The sequence below is a fragment of the Antechinus flavipes genome, chromosome 3, assembly GCF_016432865.1.
Source record: "Antechinus flavipes isolate AdamAnt ecotype Samford, QLD, Australia chromosome 3, AdamAnt_v2, whole genome shotgun sequence".
Taxonomy (NCBI): domain Eukaryota; kingdom Metazoa; phylum Chordata; class Mammalia; order Dasyuromorphia; family Dasyuridae; genus Antechinus; species Antechinus flavipes.
Genome location: NC_067400.1, coordinates 317,366,416 through 317,386,296, shown reverse-complemented (window position 1 = coordinate 317,386,296; position 19,881 = coordinate 317,366,416). Strand labels below are relative to the sequence as shown.

At 35.2% G+C, this 19,881-nt stretch overlaps 1 protein-coding gene across 2 annotated transcripts in view; it reads right to left on the bottom strand.

The window, feature by feature from the left end:
• FAM162A (family with sequence similarity 162 member A) overlaps positions 1-19,881 on the bottom strand; it is a 37,805-nt gene that overhangs the window by 16,758 nt on the left and 1,166 nt on the right. The window contains exon 1 of one of the 2 annotated variants that reach the window (XM_051985396.1): positions 15,801-15,840. The exons of the other annotated variant lie outside the window; for it this stretch is intronic. Coding sequence (XP_051841356.1) covers positions 15,801-15,825 — 25 coding nt within the window. The 5' untranslated portion in view covers positions 15,826-15,840. Of the gene's footprint in view, positions 1-15,800; positions 15,841-19,881 lie in introns of those variants that run through there. 2 annotated transcript variants of the gene reach the window in all.

Below are 19,881 nucleotides of genomic sequence, written 5' to 3'. Positions count from 1 at the left end.
ACACTTTTAAGTTCTCTCTTAAGAACCTAGAATTGAGGGCAGCTAGGTGGTGCAGTGGATAGAGCAGCAGCCCTGAAGTCAGGAGGACCTGAGTTCAAATCTGGCCTCAGACACTTAACACTTGTTACCTCTTACCTGTGTGACCCTGGGCAAGTCACTCAACCCCAACTGCCTCAGCAAAGAAAAACAAAAAACAAAAAACCTACAACTGATTGTATGATATGGGGGACATTAGCACAGGACCACCTAGCATGGCATGCCCTTATCAGGAAAGGTATTGTGCTCTGTGAGTTAAGCATAACTAAATTAACTCAGAAGAAACTTGAGATGTGCAAGTTAGAGAAACCAGACCAAATGTTCATAGGGACTATTTGTGTCTGACTTGTGGCACAGCATTCTGAGCTCATATTGGTCTGATCAGCCACAGTCAGACACACTACCTTGACTAATACAGTGATGTCATTTTGGTCCTCTTAAAGAACAAAGGACAATAACCAACCAACCATCTAAAAATGAATTACATTCTTTAATGTACTCTGTTTTGCAGCTTTTTGTCTTTTTTTTTTTTTTTTAATGTTTGGGTTTTATTTTTTCCAAACTCCATCTAATAAATTTTTGAAAAATTTTCAGAAATATATAATGATTTCTTCAATACCAACCACTTTTCAAATTGTATTAAATTAATAGTCACCTATAACCTAACTTTAGATTTGCTCTAATTGACTTTAGTTCTTTATCCCTGAGAAAATGTTTTTTAAAGGAATTAATATCAAAATTTTGTCTTTTTGGTAAAGTGGAGATGGGATAATCAAAAAGTAGAAAGGTGAGATTCAAATCCTAAAAGGTCATCTTTCCCACCCAATTCCTTAGGAAAGGCAATAGAACTATTTTAGTACTCTCCTGAAGAAGTATAAAGTAACAATAAAAGTGCAAATGCTTTCTTAGCATTTCAGATTTTAAAATTACCATTCTATCCTTTGAGTGGATTAAAAAAAAACCACACATTGGAGCACTTTTAGAAGCATTATACTTGAGAATATTTTTGACAGATAAATTCTATAATTGTTTTCATCACCATTAAAACCTTTCCTCTCAGCACCTAGTCATATGATATTAGATTTTGGAAGGAATTTTAGAGATATTTAGTACAACATGTTTATTTTATAGATGAAGAGACTGAGACTCTGAGAAGTTATGACTTGCCTAAGGTAGCCAGCTAAATAGCTGGACTACGATATAAACTCAGATTCCAACTTCAATGTTCCTAAATAAACTTAGAAAAGGTCACACTATACTCATTCAGTGTAACAGTGATAAACTGAGTTCTGTTCAATGTCTTTTTATTTGGTTCTGCAACTACAAAAAGAAAAATAATTTCTAAAGGGCAACCTTTAGGTGCCCTAGGTGTCCCACTTCCTCAGTTCCAAAGTTTCCTTTTCCTCCTGAAGTTTTCATAGGGAACTTGGGAATTTTCCTCTGTGAACTTCATGATATTTGCAAAGCCTTAGAAGTACATAAACAAAATAATTCTTGAAACCTTAAAAAAGGTACTTCACCTGGATGTGCAGAACTAGGGCAAGAATCAAGAAGATTAAATGTTATTTCAACTTTAGTAATAAAGACTCAGAAATGTATACAATCAGCATTTCCAACTACTGAGTTTGAAAAGCCCTGAATCAGCAGGTGAAGAAGGGTTAAAGGTTCCCAGTTACATTCTGGAAAAAACAAGGGCAAGGATACTAAGATTACAAGGAAGTTTTTATGCTTTCTTAAAGAAAAAAGAAAAAAAAGCAACAAAGTAAGAAGAAAAACTTCCACAGTGGCTTAAGAAGTGAGAGTTATCCCTGTTTTACTAGTGAGGAAAAACTGAAGCTCAAAGGTAACCCTTGTTGACAGAATCAATAGTGGAAATCAAGTCTCGGATTCCTGATTCAGCATTCAGTTCACTGCTACATACTGTCAGGGGTTTTAAACTAAGTTAATCCTGGATGAATGAAGTATAAACTTTCTAAGACTGTGTGAATGTTGGTTATTTGTTAAATGGAAATTCAGTGGTTACAGTAATTAACTATCAGTGAGCATACCTGTGCAAAAATATGACTTCTCCTCTCCGCCAAGTATGGACAAATGAGCCAAAGTAGAGAAACTATCAGCACTGTAACTCAGTCACAAAGATAGTTTTATCATGAAGAAATAATATCTACTGGACTGTGAAGTGGTGTTATTTTAAATCTTCACTTGCCTTTTCAGAAATATTTAATTTACAGATAAATCTGAATTTGGTTAAATGAATATAAACAAACCATATTTTTCATAGTTGTCAAAATAATCTAAGGTAAAGTTTGATTTGTCACTCCACAAACTGAAAACAACCAGTGACTTCTGTCATCACATTTGGACATAAGGAATTACTTTTCCATTTCTAAATTTCCAGACTTATTTTACCTTAAGTTCCCCTCCTCTCCACTCCAACTCCTTTTCATGTACCTTCTAAACTAGATTATTAGATCAACAGGCTATCTCTGGTTTCCAACAGGTGTCTGGACCAAACTATGATCTCCTCCTTTTGAAATTTTTCTTTTAAGGAAAACCCTAGGTGCCCCACTTCCTCAGTTCCAAAGTTTCCTTTTCCTCCTGAAGTTTTCATAGGGAACTTGGGAACTTTCCTCTGTGAACTTCAGGATATTTGCAAAGCCTTAGAAGTACATAAAGCCATAAGAGTAATACATTAAAAAGTAACACATAAAGTAACTAGATAATGCAGTGGATGGAAGACCCAACCTGGATTCAGAAGTCTCTTCCTGAGGTCAAATTCAGAGATTTACTAGTTGTATGACACTCCCTTCCTTTCCCCTCTCCCCCCGCAAGTCACTTAGCCCTGTTTGCTTCAGTTTCTTATTTGTAAAATTAGGTAGAGAAGAATATGGCAAACTACTTCAATATCTTTGCTAAAAAACAAAAACAAAACAAAACAAAAAACAACCATATGGGTCGTGAAGAGTAGAACACAACTGAACAACTAATTGTTATTATTAGATATCTAGATCACAAAGAAACATATAAAGCAATAATAGGTCACTAATTATGACATGTTTACCTCATAAAAAAGCATAAATAAGGTCTAACTACATTTTGGTCATAGGTTTGGTTTTTTGTTTTGTTTTGTTTTTTGCTGAGGCAATTGCGGTTAAGTGACTTGCTTAGGATCACACAGGTAGGAAGTGTTAAGTGTCTGAGACCAGATTTGAACTCAGATCCTCCTGACTTCAGGGCTGGTGCTCTATCCACAGAGCCACTTAGCTGCCTCTTGGTCATTTTTTAAGAAAGTAAAGCTATTGATCTGTTTTGCTGATTTTTTTCCCTTTTTCTTCTTCCTTATTTTCTTTTTCTTAAAAAATTCATTGTTTTAAAGGATGGCTTTCAGGGAAGAGGAAGGATACAAAGGAAAATCTGGATTATTTAACAACAAATCAATTAAAAAAAAAAAAGAAATGGCACATGAATCATAGTACCCACTTTAGAATTCAAGAGAGTTAGACAGGAACTAATAAACCTAATGGCCCCATATCTGATTTCATAATTAGGGAACCCTTTTCCTAATAAAATACAACTAGCCAAAAGGAATAACTGCTTGAATGTAACACAAAAGCAGAAGGATCAACAAAGTTAACACTTGAAAGCCCAGTTGTATAGGATAAGGCATGATAAGATAGATATACAGGGCTTAAACCTATAATTTAACTATGGCAAAGTTATGTAATGATTGTTACTAATATCTTTTTTGAGAAAGTCATAATGGTTATGGGATTGACTTGAAATCAACTTTTTGGGGGTTCTGCCTTGCAAGCAGATGTTTTCAGTCCAAGAGATTTTCAGAGAACATTTGAGGACACAATGGTAAAGAAACTGGGTTGGGAAAGGGGGATTCCTACTCAAATGCTTTTTGACCTTGTCACCAGTTAATGCAGGCCTACCTTACTATTATTAGACTTTTCTATGTATATACTCTATCTCCCTTGGTAGACTGTCAATTCCTCATGATCAGGGACAGCCATTCTCCATCTCTAGTTTCGGCTAAGCAGAAACTGTTATACCTATGGAATCTGGTTTATGAAATATCAACAGGTGGAAATTCTACCGAAAAGACTATGTCCAACTCTTGCAGATAACAGCAAATAATGAGTTATTTCAAAGCAGCGATTAAAAGAAGAGCAAAGAGCAAATACACCCCTCATGCCATTTTTTTATTTCAACCTCTGCACTATCCCAAAGATGCACTGATTTCATATGGAGGTAGTGTGTAGTAGACACAGCACTGATTTTTGAATCAGAAGACCTAGATTCCCAAATCAACTCTGTCACTGACTGAGATTGACTTTATTTGAGTCAATTCCCTTCTCTGTTTTGTCACTTGGAAAACTGGAATATTACTTCCCTATTTACTTCATAGGACTGGTAGAAGGACCTCTGAGTTGAAAGGAATAAAAAATAATGCCAGGGTCTTAGAAAACAGCAAAAACCTGTATGAATAGAAGCTATTATTGTTGTTGCTATTTGTCCTTCTCAAAGAATACCATGACATAAGGGAGGAGATGCCACGGCATGCAAGAGAATTGGATTTAAGTGAGGGAGGGCTGTGCAAGGTCTCCTGCCTCACTTTCCACTCCAGAACCATCTGGGTACAGTGGCCAGAGATAACTGAGATTATCATCTATAGATTGGAAGCTCAGTGAACCAGAGCTAGGACATCTCTTCCTTGAAGGCTATTTCCTTTGTTTTCTATCCTTTGCCAAGGACTAACTATTTCAGTTCTGCTTTGCTGATTTAGTAATCTGATTTTCTGTGATGAAAATCCAGCAAAATTATCTGAGATTATTTACTTTTTGCCTTTGTGTCTTCCTTGCCTAGTACAGAGTCTTTCATGTTTATTGTTGAATGAATTGAAAAAGGGAAACTGACTGACCAAGGATGTCTTTAAAACTGTACACAGACATTTTGATTACCTCATTGGGTGCTTAGTGAAATTTTAACTAAAACGTTCCTTGAAGATGATCTGTTCCCTTTCTCAAGGGCACCGGCAAAACAATCTAAACTTGTTTCCTCTCCAACCAGGTACACTGTAGTCTCTCCTGTCATCCAAAAGATCCCCCAAAAGGACAATGAAGAAACACACTCTAGAATAATCAAGATAGAACAAGAGGTCATTTCTCCCTTATTATACACCTGAGTAAATAAAATTCCTATTTTCCAATTTGTCTCTTGTTCGTCCTTAAATGACCAATAAACGTGGGGTAGAAATAGAAGCAAAAAGGTGCAACATAGAGCCATAACATCTTCCTTCTCTCAGCTACCTGGACTAAAGGCAAAAACATTTCCTTTAAGAAAAAGGGATGAGTAAGAAAGGATTTGAATTTCAAAGTTGTTGGCCTTGGGACCTACCTTAACAGAACAATTGGACTGAAAGCTTCCTGAAAAGTCACCTGAATTATCATATATTTGGACTTTCTCTCATACTGATTTAGACTAAAGTACTACACCACAGCTATGGGATTATGGGGTCATGGACACTTTGCATGTTCTTTTTTCTTAATAAATGCATGTTGACAAATTCTCCTTTTGTGTTCAAATTACATTTTAGCTTTTGAATTCACTGACAAAAGACTAGCTTCTATGAACTGGAAACAGGACAGCAAAAGTTAAATTTCCCATGCTGCCTATTACTGTAGAATGTAACTATCTTGAAAGGTTTTGTATTTGTGTCCCTGGTGCCAACAGTGCTCAGCATGTAAGATGTATGTGGCGGTTGGCTGATTGAAAACTAAGATTTCACATAGAGTACTCATGGATATATAAAAACATTCAGATTTATTTATTAATATTATTTTTTTTTTTTTTTTGCTGAGGCAATTGGGGTTAAGTGACTTGCCCAGGGTCACACAGCTAGGAAGTATTATCTGAGACCATTTTTGAATTCAGGTTCTCCTGGGCTGGTGCTCCAGAAATATACTCTTGAAAGAATAAGGATGTGTTTATATTTTGGATATCTTCTACAGTGCCTAACAATGCTAATTAAGCATATGATAAGCAAACAAATATTTGTTGAGATTAGATAAGTATACGGTTTCCTTGGAGAGGAAAAAAGGAAAATAGAAAATATGGGAAGTTAGGTAGCTAAATAGAAAAAAGTAAAAATGGAAATTAATTAGATAACAGATATGAGCGGGAAGATGGTGTAGCAACTGACAACGTATCAGATACAATCGTCCTTTAAAAAATCATATTCAATTCAATGTTTCTATGTAGTAGCTTATTTCTCTGTAACATATAATCTTCATGCTAGGTTATGACAATTTTGGATTAACATTTCACTGCTCATATTTTTTTTGCAAATTAATGATTGCTCCATGGCTGGAAAGAAGCCAGCATAAATTGTGAGAGTCTAGAGAAAAAAGGAATTGGAGCGTGGGAATCATTGCTCCCAAAAGGAAAAAAAAAAAGGTGATAAACTACTGGAAAAAACTTCCAGGCAATTTTAATGGTGAAACTATCAGAGTCCTAGGAGAGAACTGTTCATAAAACTCTCATGCATCAATACAGAAAGCTTTTCTAATTCACAAATAAACACGTATACACCTACCAATGTACATACTATATTTTAAAGGTTAAAAAAAAAGATACTTCACTAGATAGATTAGCTTACAGCAAAATGCCAATAGATAACAGAGACTAGAGGACAGAGAACTTGTGAAGTTGGTGGTTATTTTATACCTCTTTAGTGCAATGGTCTTTACCACATTCATTTTGAGATTTTAATAACTGTACCTTTCCAGAATCCTATTTTTATAGAGGTTTTTCAACACCCCATAAGATAATATAGTATAAGGCTCTCTCTCTTGTTTGGATTAATAAAAAATTCAACTAAACTCTATCCAAATGACATTAACCTTAGCTGGATAAAGACTAGTAAATGAAAACATCTCTGAAGGATTTCATTTGGCAGAATTTTTGAGAGGGTAAGTAATGTTATCCCTAAGCCTATATGTAAGAAGCAAAACTTGAACTCATGTCTTCTAACTTGTAGACCAGCTAGCTCTTATACCCTCAAACCCCTCTGTGAGCCAAGTTGGTATAAGTTATATAAAACTGTCAAGGTCAAAGTCATGAAGCATGATGAAGATCATGACAATGAAATGCTATTCAACCAATTCAGAGACTAGCTCAGCTCAATCTAGATGTCCAATTTCTGTCTTTATTCTTTGCCTAGATTTTAAATATCAGAGAAACTAAAAATGAAACAGCCCTTCAAGGAGCTTAAACCTACAAAGGAGATTTAAAGAGGGTGGGGGAAGAAAACAAGAAAGTGCTAAATGTAGAAGATGGCCCCTTAGATTGGGCTTTGGAGAAATTTAGAAATTTTATAAGAAAAAAAGAGTGAATTTTAAATGTGGGGAGGGAAGGATTGTCACATGTAAGGAACAACATCAAATAGTTGTTCTACTACAAAATGTTCTTCTATAAAATGAGGCAGTGAAGTGTAATAGTGAATAATATTGGCCTTGGGACCAGACCAAATCCAAAGACCAGCTTTACACACTAATATATGTTTACATGAAATCCTAGGCAAGTCACTTAACCTGTCTCAGTTCTTCAAGTGTAAAAAGGGCAAAATAAAAAAAGGGGGGCCCCATTCATTGACGATCAAATGGACCATTTGTAAAGCACTAAATAAATACTAGCTATTATTACTTAAAATGAATTCCCAGGGTTAACCTCATCTTACTATTTCTAGCCACTGTACTTCTTTTTTAGAAATAAATTATGATACCATCCATATTCCTTCCTTAGCAATTGCAGTCGAATAACAACAAGAACATTAACTGTTCTACCAACAGATTTTACTAATAGGCAGAACATTGAGTATTAAAATTTTAAGCCCAATTTCAAAGTCATTTTATTAATAGCTTTTTTTTTTCTTCAGGATCCTGAAAAAATTAAGAGGTCAAGGGAATTTGAATTTTGAACTCCCAGGTTTTAATTAATGTCACTTTTTCCCCTACTGAACCAAGGCTCACTAACTTTTCCCATCACTCGAATTCAGTAGGGATATGGATTGTTTGTTATCTTCCCCAGATGTGGAAAATAAGACTTTTTTCTTTTATATGCCCAAACCCATTTGCAGAGTTGACCTTTCTAACTGTACTTTAAACTACAAGGTAGGCAATTTCTGGGAAAACATATAATTTAAAGGGTACTTAAAAGATCATTTAGTCCAACATCTTCATTTTACAGATGAGGAAACTGAGGAAGCCAACTAGCATCCCCAATATTACAAGATTACATAGATAAAAGTTGGAAGGAACCTTTCACAGATTAGAAAACTAAGAAACCGAGAAGTGGTTAGTTCACACTGCTGGTAGAATGAAAAGGATTCAAACTCGTGTTCCTGACCTCAGTCCATCATACCAAAGGTTTTCAAACTTTTTCTACTTGTGACCCCATTTTGCCCAAGAAAATTTTTACGTGATTAGAAGGGAAGCAACAAACTGGGAAAACATTTTCACAGTTAAAGGTTCTGATAAAGGCCTCATTTCCAAAATATATAGAGAACTGACTCAAATTTATAAGAAATCAAGCCATTCTCCAATTGATAAATGGTCAAAGGATATGAACAGACAATTTTCAGAGGATGAAATTGAAACTATTACCACTCATATGAAAGAGTGTTCCAAATCATTATTGATCAGAGAAATGCAAATTAAGACAACTCTGAGATACCACTACACACCTGTCAGATTGGCTAAGATGACAGGAAAAAATAATGATGAATGTTGGAGGGGATGCGGGAAAACTGGGACACTAATGCATTGTTGGTGGAGTTGTGAACGAATCCAACCATTCTGGAGAGCAATCTGGAATTATGCCCAAAAAATTATCAAATTGTACATACCCTTTGATCCAGCAGTGTTTCTATTGGGCTTATATCCCAAAGAGATACTAAAGAAGGGAAAGGGACCTGTATGTGCCAAAATGTTTGTAGCAGCCCTGTTTGTAGTGGCTAGAAACTGGAAAATGAATGGATGCCCATCAATTGGAGAATGGCTGGGTAAATTGTGGTATATGAATGTTATGGAATATTATTGTTCTGTAAGAAATGACCAGCAGGATGAATACAGAGAGGACTGGCGAGACTTACATGAACTGATGCTAAGTGAAATGAGCAGAACCAGGAGATCATTATACACTTCGACAACAATATTGTATGAGGACATACTTTGATGGAAGTGGATTTCTTTGACAAAGAGACCTGAGTTTCAATTGATAAATGACGGACAAAAGCAGCTACACCCAAAGAAAGAACACTGGGAAACGAATGTGAACTATCTGCATTTTTGTTTTTCTTCCCGGGTTATTTATACCTTCTGAATCCAATTCTCCCTATGCAACAAGAGAACTGTTCGGTTCTGCAAACATATATTGTATCTAGGATATACTGCAACATATCCAACATATAAAGGACTGCTTGCCATCTAGAGGAGGGGGTGGAGGGAGGGAGGGAAAAAAAAATTGGAACAGAAACGAGTGTCAATATAAAGAAATTATTAAATAAAAATTTAAAAAAAAAAAAAAGAAAGAAATTTTTACGTGACCCCAGGTATGTATAAAATAGGTACATAAATCAAACATTTACCGATAAGAAATCATCGTTTTGTGATCCCCTACATTCAATTGCAAGACCCCACAGGGAATTCAGGAACCACATTTTAAGAAGCCAGGCACCATACCATTTAGTTGTTTTCAGGAATTTATATAGTATACTAGTAGTAGATCAGTACTTTTTCCATTATAAGCCAATGCATGCCTGGAAGGCTTGAACAACTAGTAAGAATTACTGCAACCCAGCAAAATAATTGTATAAATATGTATACATATATTGGATTTAACATGTATTTTCACATATTTAATATATTTTGGATTATCTGCCCTCTAGGGAGGGGGTGGAGGAAGAAGGAGAAAATTTGGAACACAAAGTTTTGCAAGGGTCAATGTTGAAAAATTACCCATGCATATGTTTGGTAAATTAAAAGCTTTAATTTAAAAAAAAAAATTACCGCAACCTATTCAACTTGCCTTAGAACTATAAAAATTTTTTTCTAACATGGCCTGTATTGAATTTAGAGGTGCAAAAATTGAAGGCTTTAAGGGGGGAGAAAGAGAACAGAGAGATGGAAATAATTATAGACACAACAGTAGAGATGAAAAATGGGATAGGGTATGAATGATAAAGGTCCGGGTAATAAGAGTTTTGGTGGAGAAGTCAGTCGCTCTTTCATACCAAGGAAATATTAAATTAGCCTTTCCTCCCCACTATATGTTAGCAATGAAAATTCTTCCATAAAGCTGAGTAAAAGATCTCTGAGATCTTTTAGAAGATTATGTATAACTGGGTGAGATGGGGTTATTTTCAGATTTTGCTTCACTTGCTGGGGAGAGGGAGGTGAAAGGAAATCTGTGAAATCTGAGAGAAATTCATTGCTAGTCATCAGCTATTTCTTCCAGGTAGGGAGACATAAAAAATATCTTATTACATTATAAATAGTGAAAATCAATACAATTAAAATTGCTTAGTAGCAATTAATATTTAATTTCATTCATTAAAAAGCTTACATAAATCATATATACAACATAGCCAAATTCATTTTAAAAAGCATAAAGCTTCATTAAAAGCAAATATACTCTTTCCCAGTCATTCCCTTTTACATCCTCATGAGGAGTCTATGATCATTTTCATTCATTTTCCTTTTATATAGTTGTAGTTTGTGTATACTTATAGGCAGATTTTTGAAAAAGTTGAAAGGGCACAAGAATTACCATAATACATAATGGGAAGAAAACTGCCTGGGATTTAGGTCAGCATTAAATTCCCAGGCCTGCCAAAAAAACCTTGATCATGGACAAAACAATCTGTCTAGCTCTCAGTTTCTTTATTTATAAAATGAAGGATTAGATGAGTTGGTCTCTAAGAATCCTAGTAACACTAATGTTCCGTGACTATGATAAATATTGTTGCAGGCTAAGCAGATTCAATTTTATCTTCTTGTCTAGGCAAAGGGAAGCCATCAGTCTTTTTATGTGATATAATCTCTACTATCATAATTCTTGCTCTGGGTCCCAGAAGTAGAATGGACCACCTGAAGACAAGGATTCTGAGTAACAGTTAACAATTTTCCTCGAAAGACTAATTTTTTATCCATCCATTTCAGGGTATGACCCTATAGAGCTCCTGAGGTTCTTTTCTTCTTACTCTCAATAGAGTTTCTCTGTTAATATCTGTGTTTTTTGTTTTGTTTTGTTCTTTCCACCAGACACAAATATGCTAAGTTTCCCAAGCTGATAAAGAGAATGGCTAATGACAACCTTGGAGATCTGGGATTGTCCTAACTAATCAAGGATGTTTATGGCCATAAAGGACAAGGTTTTTGTTTTTTTTAGGAGGGAGGGAGAGAAAAGGGAATCAAGACCAATAGCTAAGCTGATTTTAAAAAATGATAAATAATTTTTTTTCAGCAACTTCTCCTTATAAATTCTTGATGTACATAATTTAATCTGATTGTGTCTTCCTTGAAGGCCTGAAACCTTAACATTGGATTATCCTGAGTTTTGCCTAGCTATGTGCTACTGTTAAGACCCACACTGATGAGATTACCACTTATCTAACATCAATCCCTTTAACTTTAGAAATCTAACTTTACTACTATTGGGATCTGATTATACCTATTATCCACAACATGACCACTACTGCCTATGTCTTGTTTAACATATTCCTATTATCAGGATCTGCACTCTCTTGAGTTCTGATAACTGTGCTGGACTTTTAGCTGGCCTAACTCAAGATTTTGTCTACTTGTGAGTCATTACCAAGACTTATGCTAACATCCTCTCACCTTGCTTATGACTATAAATCTGAATCACCACAGAGGGGAATGACATAATTAAAACAGATTCATAAGATTCTAGTTATAGGATACAGGATTGAAAGGAGAGATTAATTCCATCCCAGATAGGAAATAAGGGCCAAAACTAGGCAGTAGTTGTGGGAATAAAAAGGGATAAAAGTTAGTGAAATTGCGAACCAAAAAATGGACAAAGTTAGACTGTGGATTAATTTTGTGGGATAGCCTGGGAATCTAATTATTATTTATAATCTTTTCATGGGAAAATGCTTCCAGAATTCTAAAATTACTTATGTGAATATTTGGAACACAGCCCATTTCTAAAAGCTAGGGACTCCTTGTACTAGAGGCAGTCTGTTAATTAAACAGATTTGATCTACACAGTCAAAATACAAGGCCAGACCACTGAAAATCCTTTTTGGCTTTCTCACTAATGCCCAAGTTTAATTCCCACAGTGACTATTCCAAAAACTTCTCTTTTAAGCATTTACTCTCATTACTTATAAAATGATTACTATAACTCTTCATCAAAACATAAAGAAATCTGAGCCTATCATGAGATTCCCATTCATATTTTTCACCTAAACATAGCCCTCTTTTCATCTGTTCTTTCATTCTTCGCTCTGTAAGCTTAGTGCAAGAAACATCTCTCTGGACTCATCTCTTTTAACCACCATACTAGAAGCCAATTTCATTTAGAAATTGCCTCTTACTAAAAACTCCTTTCTTCTCCAATCTCCTTATTTCTTCCTAACTTTTTAGGATTATAAATATGAATCATCTTTTTTCCTTCTTGGGAAAATCTAATAAAATTTTTAAAATCTTTTAAGATTCTTCCTTCATAATATCTTTAATATTTTCTCCTTTCAATATTTCAATGGACCTACTGCCCTGATCTGAGCCCTTGTAATCTCATGTCTGAATTATTCTAATATTTTAGCTATCTGTCTCTAGTTTCATACCTTGTACAAAACCACCAGGCCATTTTTTTCTGTTCTCCTTGGTCAAGAACAAACAAAAAAGTCCACACACCCATACTACCAAACACACTAAGTGAAAATTCTGTCGGCATTCAGGGATCTCTATCAATTGACCTCACATTAACTATCCAACCCTACTGCCTAATTTAATCCAAGATTTCTGTTTTAACTCCTTAAGTCTTTTCCATTCTCCTCACACATTGTCTTCAAATCTGCATTTGTTCATCTTCTTCATTCGTCTGCCTAGAACTGCTCTCCAATCTGACATTTTCTTCAAGGAGCTGTCATTTCATCGAAGTGGGTATCATTGGTAGGTCCTCTAGTAGTTAGTCAACTAGGCATTTATTAAGATCTATGAGCCAAGGATTATACTAAGTGCTATGGACAAAGAAAGGAAAATCACATCACAATAAAGTGATAGTTTCTGTTTTTAATTGGCCTATTATAGGATGATGAGCCAAGTATACTTAGACTTGACCATTTTCCTGACTCTTTAAGTCTAGTGCTATATTTATTATGCCACACAACTCCCTCTACATGGCATAGGGCAGTTGGAAAGTAATCCTTCAACTACTTAGTTTATTACCAGGGTTTTATATATAATTTGGAAGAATCTGCCAGGTTGTGCAATGGAGGAATAGTTTTTGAAAACTTCTATACTATTACTATCTCATTATTTTAAGACCCAAATCAAATCCTAATCTTTTCCCTAGAAGCTGTTCTATATTAATCCCAGTTTATAAAGATCTTCTCCAACCTTGAATGTCAAATATTAATTTTTTAATAATTTGTACCATTATCTATCATTCGGTACAACGGAAAGTAAACAGGCACTGAAGCCAGAGAACCCAAAGTTCAAATCCTCTCTCTGATAATTATATTTCTATGGGCTTGGCTGGTCACTTACTCTTCCTGAACTTCAGTTTCTTTATGTATAAAATGAGATAGCTGGTCTAGAACTCTGAGGTCCTTTCTAGCTCTAAATGATGTTGAGAAATATATATTTTTTTTTAATACAGGTTCTTTGGCAGTTTCATGTACTGATTTTGTTCCTCAAACACCAAGGACCTTGAGAGGCCATTTCAGCAACAATGGCCTGAAGCTGGATGATGAGGAAAGGCCAGAGGCAGAGAAGTAAACCTGAGGTTAGTCCTGAGGTCAATCAAAAAACATTAATTAAGAATCTGCCATGTAGCAGGCCTATATTAAGAGCTAAATACAAAGAATTCCATCTTTGAACTCTCAAGGAATTCACAATCTAATGGGGAAGACAACTGCAAACAACTATGTGTAAACAAACTCTGCTTGAGGGTAAACTGGAAATAATCAATAGAGGAAAGGCACTCAAATTAGGGAGGAATGAGGAAAAGCCTTCCTGTAGATGGTGGGATTTTCACTGGGACTTGAAAAAAGCCAAGGAAGCTGGGAGGCATAAATAGGGAAGTTTTAACAGGATCAAAAGAAATGAGGACAGCATATCATAATAGAGAGATAACTGAAATGAAATCCTGGAGACCCAGATTTAGTTCTAGCTTTGCCTTGCCACTAAGAAGTTTCGTGAACTTGAGCAATCATTACCTCTCTGGGCCTCAGTTTCTTAATCCATAAATAAAAGGGCTTAATAATTGATCATTTGTAAGGTCCCATCTATATTGTCAGTGATACAGAAATTACCCATAATGTCTCAGATAGTGCAAACAAACTGAACAATGATAATCAGTGAGGTAATGTTTCTGGTATCTTAAAGGCAAAGAATCTCATCTTATTTACCTTTATATCTCTCCCAGAGCAGACTGTTGCACATATCCAATAAGCTAAATATTTGTTGAATGCTGAATAAGAGAATCCTTGAAGAAAGCTGTTTAATCTTTTGATGATTAATTTTATAGAAAGATAGCCAAGTCATATGCCCCTGAGGTCAGACAGCTGCATATCCTCCACTTCTACTTTAAAAGGATCATATCCTGAAATTCAAGTGAACATCAGAGCCCTTTTGAAAATATTAAATGAAAGTATATCTCCTGGAGAGCAATACATATTTCAACTTTATATTATCTATAGTATTAGGGTCATAAAACTAAAGTAGAAAGGAATCTCAAAGGTCATATACTTTCTCATTTTACAGATGAAGAAACTGAGACCTAGAGAAACAAGTGACATTACTCAACTTCACATAGCCAACAAGCTTCAGGAGCAGGATTTGGACTAGGACCTCTGACTGGAAAATAAGGACTATGCTAAGATTTCTCTGATATAGATAATCTCTTTACTTACAGCATTCTGGTTAAGAGATACCTTTAGTCCAGAGATATTAAAACACACCAACAATGAGTACAATAACACTCCCTTGAGGACCAAACATGGCCCATATTACATTAACAAGTGATAAGGAAATAGTTTTACAAATAAAAGTACAATAAAAAACAGATATTACATTTTAAAACTACATTGATATGCAGCCAGTAGGGGAGGAGTCTTATGAACAGTTTAGTGGCTCTAATTCTATTTAATTCAGAACTCACTGGAGAAGACCCTGAAGTTGGGAAAAGCAAAAGAAAAAAAGGATGCCAGAAGATGAGATAAATATACAGTATCATGGAAACAATGAACATGACACACTATCCTGGAAACAACACACATGACCTTGGACAGACCTTGAGAGATTTGAGAGGGTGGAAGAACTTGGTGTGCTTTGGCCCATTGGGATCAAAGTCAGATCCAAGTGAACAACAACAAATGATCATATGTGATATATTTGTAAAGTTTTCAGCACAATGCGTGGCATATAGCACGGGCTGTATAAATGCTAGTTAACATACAAATATACTCAAAATAATTTCTTGTAAGGGCTCTAGCAGTCAACAGTTACCTGATGGAGGAAGAGGAGGAATCATAAAAGATCTCAAATAGATGACACTAGAGGTTAGCTCTGAAGTAAGTTAGGGATTCTAGGAGACAAAGGTAAGAACAGAATATTCCATTATTGTTCTGAGAAATGACGAACAGACTGATTTCAGAAAAACCTGGAAAGACTTATATGAACTGATGCTGAGTAAAGTAATAGAAACAAGAGAACATAGTACATAGTAATAAGATTATATGATGATCAATTGTGATGGCTCTTTTCAACAAGGGGTGATTCAAGGCAATTCCAATAGATTTGGGATGGAAAATGCTATCTGCATGCAGAGAGCAACTGTAGAGACTGAATGTGAATCAAAGATAATATTTTCATCATTTTTCTTTTAGTTGTTTGCTTGTTCTTTTTCTTTTTTGTGTTTTCCCCCCTTTAATCTGATTTTTCTTGCACAGCCTGATGAATATGGAAATACGTTTAGAAGAACTGCAGGTGTTTATCAAATTGCTTAGTTGTCCTGGGGAGGGGGAGAACAGAGAGGGAATAAGAAAAATTTGGAACACAAGGTTTTGCAAAAGCGAATATTGAAAACAATCTTTGCATGTATTTGGAAAAATAAAAAGCTATTAAAAAAAAAAAAGAATAGAATATTCCAGATGGGAGAGGAAGTATTGTCACTGTATGGAGAAAATGCTCATTATTCAGATGATAAGGAGAAAGCTTCTCCTCCAAAATATACAGGCCTCTTCCTGCATCCACAGTAAGATCTTTCTTTGGACCTTAATTATTCTGAAATAATAAGCAAACACAGCACTTTAAGGTTTGCAAAGCATCTCACAAATATTATCTCATTTGATAACCATGACAATTCTGTGCGGTTGTTATAACTTATTTTTACAAATGAGAAAGTCTAGGCTGACCTTTTTGTAGAGGCAAGGAACTGGAAACTAAGGGGATGCCCATCAGGTGGGGAATGGCTGAGTAAGTTATGAAATATGAATGGAATAGAATATGATTGTTCTATAAGAAACTATCAGCAGGATAATTTTAGAAAGGCCTGGAGAGATTTACATGAACTGATGCTAAGTAAAGTGAGTAAAAACAAGGTAACTTTGTGAACAGTGGCAAAATTATGTTATGATCAACTGACTTTTCAATAATGAGGTAATTTAGGCCAATTTCAATAGACTTGTGAGAGAACATGTACATTCAGAACGTGGACTGTGGAGATTCAGTGTGGACCATAGCATAGTATTTTCCCTTTTTCTGTTGTTTTTGTACTTCTCTGTTTTTTCTTTTTTTGATCTGATTATTCTTGTGCGGCATGATAAATGTGGAAATATATTTAGAATAATTGCACATGTTTAACATATATTGGATTACTTGCTGCTTAGGGAGTGGGAAGGGAAAGGGAGGGAGAAAAACTTAGAACACAAGGTTTTGCAAGGGTAAATGTTGGAAATTATCTTTGCATGTATTTTGAAAATAAAAAGCTATTTTTTTTTAAAGGAAAAAGAAAACTTAGGCTGAGAGATTAAATAAGCATCTTGACCTTGGACATACAGGCAATACATTGAGGAAGAATTTGAATTTGGGTCTTCCTAACTTTCTTAATCCACTAAGACACCTAGCTACTTCTGGAAGTCCTTACATGTTCAAGTGCTTTTTGGCAGAGAGAAGTCAGTTTTAGGTACTCTGAACAAGGTCGTAAAATAGGCAAGATTTATGCTTGTGGCTAAACCAATGATGTTTTCTGATATTTACCAGGTGACCAAAATCTTAGGGTCTTAGAAAATCTGGTACTGAGTAATAGGTATTTCTTCCTTGATGAGATGACATGAATACAGGAAAGATCTGGCAGTCAACATTAGAACTCCTGGAATGAAAGTTTCCTCCACTCTCTAGCTGGCAGATATATTCAAGGGCATTGAAGTTGTATGAGGTAGATACAAGGAGATTCAGGATTTGCCCTGAAGTCACAAAGTGTTAATAGTCATAATACTGAAAACCATATACTCCTGGATTTATTCTGTCCTCTATGTAAATGATTAAGGTTATTAGTACATTAAAATTAATTTTGCAGATGTGCTTGCATTACATGACCAGAGTCAGGCTCATCTAAAAAAATTAGGGATAAAGAATTGTGAGTGATCAAGACTGGTGGCCTGGTGCAGTATTTAGCTATAAGTCTAATTATCTTTAAAATGGGAATAATACTAGGCTAAATTCATTATCTCATGATTAGGCTCAAATAAGAATGTATGAATATCACTTAGCAAATTTTCTGGGGGTTATATAAATGTCAATCTTATTACTTTAGGATTAGCTGGGGTTGCAAGGAAGATATCAAAAAAAGATAATTTGGATTGTTTATAAAGCCATCAGGATAGGCCATAAAGCTCTTATGTAAGTCATAATTGTTTATGTCTTATTTCCAGTGGACAAAAGGAAGTGATGCTAAACTGTATAATAAGTGGTAGTACTCTCACTTTTAACAGTTTTGCTAAATGGAATGAGATTTAAGGGAGATTCTGGAATTTCTTCTAGAACTCAGTAGTTCCTTCAGACAAGAAAGTGATTCATTTAATAGTTTTAGTCTATATTTTCTATCTAAGAAATCAGAGTTCCTTTTCACTCTATTCTTAATTAGTTTTAATACAATGCAGCAACAAACTGCTCCCCCCACCAAGAAAGCACTGACCAAATTATGCCATTTACCAGGGTTTTTATTTCTAAATATATCATTTCTTTCCTAGCTAACAACTTTAAAATATATTTCCCACTCTCTCTGTTTACAGACACACCCAAAAGGCAAATTACCTAAGGAACAATCATTAGGACAAAAACAGTCATATTTCTAAAGCCACTTACCACATTTGTCACCTAAAAGTAGACCCCATTGACTTAGCTTTTCAGAGCCTTTTCATGAGGCACAATTTGGGGGATTCAGATATTTTCTCTTCGTCATTCTCATAAAATCTCAGGGCAACTAGGTGACCCAGTAGATAGAGGGCAGAGTCTGGAGTGAGGGAGACTCCTCTTCCTGAGTTCAAATCTGGCCTCACATTCTTACTAACTGTATGAAGAAGTCACTTCAACCAGTTTGCCTCAGTTCCTCATTTGTAAAATGGGCTGAAAGAAATAGCAACCCACTCCAGTATCTTTTCTATGAAAATCCTCAACCAAATGCAGAGATCAACCCCCTCTCTACAACATTCTTGACAAGTGAGCCTCTGATGGATCAGTGTTAGTGATAACTCACAAATTCAAAAGGCAGCCATAATGAGCAATTCTGGCAAAGACTTTTAATTTAAAATGAATGGAAAATTTCATAACCAAGGCTTCTACTCATTAATTTGAGTTCTACAAATCACAAATAATAATAATAATAGAATTTATGTAATATAACAAGAACACTTTATAAATATTATTCATTTCATATTCACAACAACCCTAGAAGTAAATGCCATTATTATCCCCATTTTACAGATGAGAAAAACTGGGCCAAATGGGGATTAAATGAGCTGTCCAGGGTCCCACAGCTTAGTTCATTGTCTGATGCTGAATTTGACTTCCAAGTTTTCCTGACTCTAGGCCCAGAGCTTTGTCTACTCCCTAACCTAGTTTCTCTAATAAATGGAATTCCCTCTGTGATTTTGTAACAGTTCTACTTATTCTGATGTTCTCCTTATTGTATTCTAGCCCTGCATCAACAAGCAATTCCCTTATCAAATGGTTTATTCCCTATAATCATTTTCCTGGCTGTGCTCGTCTATACTGGAGAGCTTGTCAAGGCCTTTCTAAAAAGGTTCCCCTGGAGACAAGGATACAAGACCAGAAATGGTTTGATCAGATCAGTTGGGTCTTATCTCTTTGCTGAATTACAAAACTTTTGCTTAAGACTGAACATACACACTCGAGTATACATGCAGTTCTTTATCTTGAGGACATCACAACACTTATTCCTTGGATTTATTTGTAAAAATATTGCTGAAGAGAATAGTTCATGTAGGACCTTTTCTTATAAACCCCCACAATACAGACTTAATTTAGGCAAAACAAAACTGGGGCAGTTAGATAGAGCATTGGATAG